The sequence below is a fragment of the Fragaria vesca genome, linkage group LG5 (genome assembly GCF_000184155.1).
Source record: "Fragaria vesca subsp. vesca linkage group LG5, FraVesHawaii_1.0, whole genome shotgun sequence".
NCBI classification, from domain to species: Eukaryota; Viridiplantae; Streptophyta; class Magnoliopsida; order Rosales; family Rosaceae; genus Fragaria; species Fragaria vesca.
In genome coordinates, this window is record NC_020495.1 from 15,702,169 (window position 1) to 15,709,653 (window position 7,485).

At 39.0% G+C, this 7,485-nt stretch overlaps 1 protein-coding gene across 1 annotated transcript; it reads left to right on the top strand.

The window, feature by feature from the left end:
- Window positions 1-4,593: 4,593 nt before the first annotated feature.
- On the top strand, window positions 4,594-6,522 carry LOC101294369. Its single transcript, XM_004299837.1, has 3 exons — window positions 4,594-4,796; window positions 4,996-5,171; window positions 5,332-6,522. The coding sequence occupies exons 1-3, from the start codon at window positions 4,672-4,674 to the stop codon at window positions 6,288-6,290; spliced, it is 1,260 nt and encodes a 419-aa protein (XP_004299885.1). The 5' UTR covers window positions 4,594-4,671; the 3' UTR covers window positions 6,291-6,522.
- Window positions 6,523-7,485: the final 963 nt, after the last annotated feature.

The following is a 7,485-nucleotide window of genomic DNA, read 5'->3' on the forward strand; positions in this document are numbered from 1 at the left end:
CTCTCTCTCTCTCTCTCTCTCTCTCTCTCTCTCTCTCTCTCTCGCATATTCTGTGTATGCATACGCACACATCTCTCCTGCTCTCTCTTTCAGTCTTTCAGTTTATGTGTGAAGGGCGCTGCAGATCCATTAATGGAGAATAAGGCAAAGGAAAATCATGTAAACACCACTTTTACATGGAGAATTGATGACTTCTCTAAGTTGAACAAGAACTGGCGCGCACTACTCTGATTCTTTTCTGGTTGGCGACTATAAATTGTACGTATTTTAGTCCCCTGTGCGTTTTATGCTGAAAGCCATCTTTGCTCCGTTAAGATTAATCTTATTATGTTAAAAATTTTAACCACAGACTATCGTTTTATTTTTTTCAACTCTATCTGCTTGATCGACCAGTCGGATCCTTATATGTTCAAAGAGGGGAAACCAAGAGCTAGAGCATAAAGATTTTACCATGTATTTGGTTGCTGATGTATCAGTGTTGCTGAATAGTACAAATGCACAGTTCAGCCTAACAGTGGTTAATCAACTTGAGAACGACAAGTCGATAACAATGGGTATATACATATATATTCTCCATATATTAACTATACTTTCTACTCAGGAACCCTAAACTTATACTTTCTGTTTGTCATGATAAGCATCCTGCATGGAATAGTATACGTACGTACGTACTCTTGTTTTCTTTCTTACAATTTGGCTGTGTAAATTATATATTGTTGTGGGTATGTTGTACTTTGTTCATCTTTTTACTCATGTGGTCAGTAATGTTTATATTTGAAATTTTGAACCATCAATCTCAAATGTCGACATTGATTGAATTCAATCATCCGTTTATATATCTTGACAGTATAGAGCTTCATAATCCCATTTTGAATTCCTGATTAATTAGTTTCTGTGATGTTGTATATACATATTGGTTTTGCAGTTGATGAGCGGGAGTTCAAAAAAACAACGAGACTTTGGGGATTCACATTCATGCGTCTAACTGGCTTTCATGATTCCAGTGCTGGTTATGTTGTGAATGGAGTGTGCATCATTGAAGCTAAGGTTGCCTTATATATCCATGAGGTTGAAAATTCGGGGTCCATAAAGGAGGAGCTGGAATCTTCAAATTCGGTCGATTCTGCGACGAAAGTAAAGTTGCTTCACCCGCGCCTGAGCCACCATGTGAAAACCATGTTAGTTCTGCTTCATTTGTGAACAAGGTACTAGATAGTGCTCGGAGAGTCAAAAAATTGAGAGAAGATGTGGTTGTTTTGGAAAATGAAAAGAAGAAAAGGAAAACATTGTTGGCTGCTATGGAGCTCGATCTTGATGTAGCGAAAGCAGACTTAGCAAAGGCAGAACAGGACTTCATCGGGGTAGGTATGGATGTTGAGCTAGGTGCCTAGGTTATGGAGACCTTAGCATGATATTGAATAACAACTAGATGTCTATTTTAATTTTTATCAAATAAACAATTAATATGCTACAACAAATCTATTGTCAGTTGAACTCAAATAACACTCTCGTAAATGAGAGAGCTCGATGTTGAGTTTAAAATGAAAATTATGTCAAGACATGAGAGTTAATATGTAATATTTTTCAATTTTTCTTTTTGTATTTTTGGTTGCATAAGTTGTGTTCAAATGAGCAATATAGTTAGCCTTTCGGCTTACATATATCACTCTCCACACACCACTCTTTCATTTTTGTCCAAACATCCTCATAGAGCCTGCCTAGAACAGTAGTAGTGTGCGTTACATCAACTGAAAGCTGTCTTTTTACCTCTTATGCGTCAGTTTCCAGCCACACCGAGAAAAAGCCATGGCCAGCAAACTCCACTGCCAATCTGCCATATTGCAGACCAATAATTCGGCGTGCTTTGCCGAAATGAGTTCAGCGACAGGCGCTGCACCATTTGCACACATGTTTCCAGACGAGTCTCTAATTATAAATTAAGCTCACTTCACCTTCTCTTGTCAAGTGATTAAAAGCTCCATCTACATTTATTTTCCACACTCCACTGCCGTTTAATATGATAGAAAATAACATACTACTGCCCTAAAAGAGAAACAAAAAACAAATAACCCATCTTTCATAAGATTTAAACAAAAAGGACATGAAGTCCAGGCCCACAAGAAATATCAAGCACGTCTGACTCCAAATTTCAACGTAAAAGGACTAAAATGCATAGATTCTTCAAATATTTACGAGCACTGCCATTGAGCAATATACGATCTTGATCTCTCTCTCTGATCTTTCTTGCTGATCTCTTTGTTCTCTTTCTTAGTCTACGAGGTCCCCGATGATGATCACAGTAGTCACCACCGCCATGACGTCGAAGTCGTTGTCGGTGACGGACTCGCTCCAAAATCCTCTTCCGTTCGAGATGACGCGGCCACTCATCTAGATTTGTTGCTTCTACACCGGTCATCTTTGTAAGCTTCTCCGCTTCTTCGTCGTCGAAGTCGGGGCTAATCTCGACGCCGTTTGCGGCGGTGGCGCCTCGGCTGTTGTCGATGGAGATTGGGATTGGGTCGGTGCAGAGAGAAGAGAAGGAGATTATTCCGATGAGGCAAATTAAGATGGATTGGATTCCCTTATATTCCTCTAGGGCAAAGAAAAGGTTGAAATTCTAAGGGAGTAGGCAAGTCTGGTTCCAATTTGCCTTAGATCTTCATGTTGGGATGAACACAGAGGAAGGCGAGCTTGAAGTAGATGAAGGAGGACCGTTAGATTAGCCTTAAAGCTCTCTCATCTCTACAAGCTATTGCCACAAATTTCCTCTCTTCTTATTTAAATTTCTGTTCCAGGAGCTCTTATCCCTAAAGGTATGAATACTATAAGCCACATCTCTAATCTCTCTCACAGTAATGAAATATTAAAATGGTATACTAATGGATGTGCAATTCTCTTGTGAGTGGTGAATTGAAAGTGGAGATATATCGAATGCGGTTATATTGATGTTTCTTATGCGGAGAAGCTCCCTCTTTGACTTCACTATTATTGAGATTCTCCGTTGCTGAAACGTTTGAACTTGGAGTAATAGATGCAATTGTCATGATAATGTTCAGTAGTGATCTAACCAGTAGTAGTAATAGTAGCAGAACTTGATTATCGGTAGTAGCACGGTGATCGAATACATCACGAAGACTATGCCGGTATATTGAAATCCTCAAAGACATCCAATTATAGTTTTGGTACTCAAAACTTGCTACTGCACGTACTGAAAATAATTGATATTACATTTGCTGAGCTATTGAAAACCTGCTACTGCACTCACGGAAGCTACGGAAGCTGCTACTACATTAGTTGAACCACTAAAACTCTGCTACTACATTTGTTGGAAGTGTAGTAGCAGCTAACTTTCTAGAAAAACATGCTACTACATTAGTTGAGCCACTGAAACCTGCTACTACAGTTACTGAAGTTGCTACTACACTAGCTAAACAACTAAAAATCTGCTACTGTATTTATTTGCTGAGCCACTGAAAACCTGCTACTACACTAGTTGAACCACTAAAACTATGCCAATACAGTTACTGAAGTTGCTACTACACTAGCTGAACCACTAAAAATCTGCTACTGTATTTATTTGCTGAGCCACTGAAAACCTGCTACTACACTAGCTGAACCACTAAAAATCTGTTACTGTATTTATTTGCTGAACTATTGAAAACCTGCTACTGCACTTACGGAAGCTGCTAATACACTAGTTGAACTACTAAAACTCTGCTACTACATTTGTTGGAAGTGTAGTAGCAGCTAACTTTCCAGAAAAACATACTACTACATTAGTTGAGCCACTGAAAACCTGTTACTACAGTTACTGAAGTTGCTACTACACTAGCTGAACCACTAAAAATCTGCTACTGTATTTATTGGAAGTGTAGTAGCAGCAACATTCCAGCAAGTGCAGTAGCAGCTAAAACAATATATGATGAGGTCTGATTTAATTTGTATTAGGTCAATTTGGTAAATTAAACCATGACACATGACAAACATAAAAGAATCTGTCCTTATTTGTTAAAAATTGTCCTTATTTTTAAAAAAGAAATGTAGATGGATGTTAATCTCTACTACTACTACTTCTACTGAAATTAACTGCTACTACACTAACTTATTGAAAACCTGCTACTGTATTTCATTTATTGAAAAATCTTGAAATGAGAAACTTTTCTATTCTAAAAACATATTTAATTAGTGTAAGGTTAGTTTGGTAAATTAAACTATGACACATGACATGCAGAGAAAAGATTGTCCTTAATTGTTAAAAACTGACCTTATTTGTTTAACAATAAGACAATGGGATTTATTTGTGTTTCAAATTCTTTTAAAGAATGTATATATGGTTTGTCGTTAATATAAATCACGGACTAAAATATCAGATATCGGAAGTCTGGAAAATAGAAATTATGATGGTCGGATATATCTATATTATATATCTATAGAATAGAGGCGTTGTGAGTCGTGATCGATATCCGAAGTCCTTATTTATCTATATTATATATAAGAACCAGAGTCTTCTTATTGTCAGAGTCCTCTTATTGAAAATTCAGAGGGTCTCTGGTTCCTTATATATTAATATAGGACACTTGTTTCTCGAAGTCCTTCCCAAATAGAGGCGTTGTGAGTCGTGACATAGTGAGATTGATTTCTGTGTGAACTGTGAAGTAGAGGTAGCCGAGAATGCCGAGCAATCAAGAGAAGGAGGACCTGGTTTCGGGATCATTCACATGGAAAATCAACGACTTCTCCAAGCTCAAGGTCGACAAGCTTTACTCTCAGGATTTCACCATTGCTGGTCTTAAATGGTAATCCCCTCTCAAAACCCTATCTACTTTTACAGAAAAGAAGCCCAATCTTACTTCATTTCTGCCTTGATGAAACATGCAAGATCATAGTTTGGGTTCTGCATTTCTCATAATTTTACATTCTGGGTAAAACTGGGTTTCTCCTAATTGTAACATTGTGCCTTGTGACATGTGTGATTTACTTGGGTTGATGGATCAGGCGGATCATTACAAATCCAAAGGGGAGTGACGTAAATCGGGTCAAGTACTTTTCAATCTTTCTGGGTGTTGATGTCTCTTCAAAATGGCCATCTGGGTGGTCTAAGTATGCCTGCTTCAGTTTGACTGTGGTTAATCAATTTAACTCCAACAAGTCCTTATCGGCGCCTCCTAGCGGTATATGTGATGCCTTGTACTGTTTATGTTTTTCTCTGTTTTTGCAAAGGCTGACAATGCCACTGGTGTCTTGGTATTATTGTTTAATTTGTTTCAGTATTAGTTGGTGATCATAACGAATTATTTCTTTTTTTGCATTCCTTGATGTTTTGGTTCACAGGAACTATCCGACAAGAGTTCAGTGAAGCCCAGAATGAGTGGGGTGTTAAAGCATTCATTCGTCTTAGTGAGCTTTATGATCACCGTGCGGGTTATCTTGTGGATGATACATGCATTGTTCAAGCCAAGGTTGATGTGCCATTTATTGTTGATGCACCGAGTATGGCATTTATTGTTGATGCACCGAGTATGGTTGATGTGCCGATTAAAGTTGAGAATCAAGGAAATGATATCTATGCTATTAGGGAGTGCTTGAATTTTACATTGCAGGAACCTTCAAATGTGAATTCTGTCCAATTGGATCCAGCCTCAGCGCCGGAGGCACCGCGTTCTGAAAAGTTGCCTATCTTCCGGGGTACAGCAACACTCGGTTCTAAACAAGCTGGCATCAAACTTAATCATGGTATGTCTGTTGTACCTTTTCTAGTCAAGGAACTTGGAGAAGTCCCCACCATCCCTACAGGAGAGCTTATAAATTTTAGAGGTCTTGGAAAAATAGAGAAAGCTTTTGTTCCCCTGTTAGAGGAAGTCTGTACGTGGTATCCTTCATTGATTGAGAGCCAAGACAAGAAAAGTCAAATGTTTACTGAATGTGCATTCACAGCCTTGGGTCGAGTCCTGCATTTTCTGCATACAATGAAGGTAAAGGATATGACTGAAGATGCCTGTGCTCAGCTTCGACTTTTCTGGGAGGAGCTTGAAACCTTCAAATTTGGCCTGGCTTGGCTGGAGCCTCAGGTGCAGTCTGCTTTTGAAAAGAAGAAGTTTGTGGAGAGGGCAGGTAGAGTGAAAAGACTGAAAGAGGATGTGGAATGCTTGGAGAATGAAACAAAGAGGCGGAAGGCTATGGTGACTGTTATTGAGTTAGATCTTCAGCTTGCAAAGAGAGACTTGGCAAAGGCAGAAGAAGGTTTCAACGAGCTTGAACTGGATAGTAAGCTTGGTTATGGGAGGTGTTAGTCCTACTGTAGAATTTTGTTTTTGAATGCGTATCAGCTGCAGGATATTTATGTGCAGTGTAGAAATTAAAAGTTTGCACAACTAGGAATCTACACAGGACGGGTATCGGAAAGCTTCTCGTGGTATGGGCTGATATTGCTACGAGGACTCAAAGCTTCATAGATTTGTTTCAATTTATGCTCTCCTATCTTTGTGGTCCTGCGTTGGCTGCTATTTTGTGTTTTCTTTTGTTAAGTCCAAGTCTATGACATTGCAGGAGTAATTTAAAGTGTTCAATAGGAAGACTTGCAGTACAGTAATGCAGTCTGCTTCAACTGTATGACTTGAACATGGGATATTCCTTCTGCGACCCTGTCAGTACCAACATAACATTTTTATGACATTTCTGTTCTTCTCTTCCTTACGCACGTACATCAACGAATTTTCATAACATATGAATCGCAGTTTCTTTTGCCGATGAAATTCATTGAGTGACTATCGACTTGCTCAGGTATGGACCAACTTTTTCACAGTGACTCCCCAGTCCAGCCAGAACAATTGGATGGTGAGGGCCTTGAAAGTTAGAAGCTGGATGCTGAATGTTGTTATGATATTTCTCTGGTCTGCTGTTCTTACTTCTTTAGAGTTTCTTTTGGGTCTGGATTGATACTGACGACCAAAGATACCTTATTTCTTAAGAATATCAGAACAAGGATGTCAGGCAACGTCTATTCTTGGAATCATGTTCCATTAACAACCAACTTTGGGTCTCATTACCTTGTTTACTATACCTCAAAAAATGGTAATTTAACTATTATAATCTATGAAACTCACGTCACTCGTCGAATATTTGACCTTGTAATTTACTAGCTTGACGTTGACTGAAATGGAGCTTTAAGTAACTGATCTCATACAGGTCCTAGAGGCGGGGGGGGGGGGGGGGGGGTGAATAGGCATTTTTCAGATTTTCGATTGCTTCTGCAACTGAGGATAGCAATGACTTGTGTTATCCCAGGTTGACAGGGTGCGAGTTGAAATAGTAAGAGACAGTAAAATAAACAATGAACACAAAGATGTTTTTTTCTCGCAGAAACCCTGAACTCAGGGAGAAAAACTGCGTGCCCCTAACTCTTGAAGGACAAAGCTTTCCAATATGTAAACCACTTCTTACACAATAGTTGCTCTAGGGATACAACAGCTCACTGCTATCCTACCT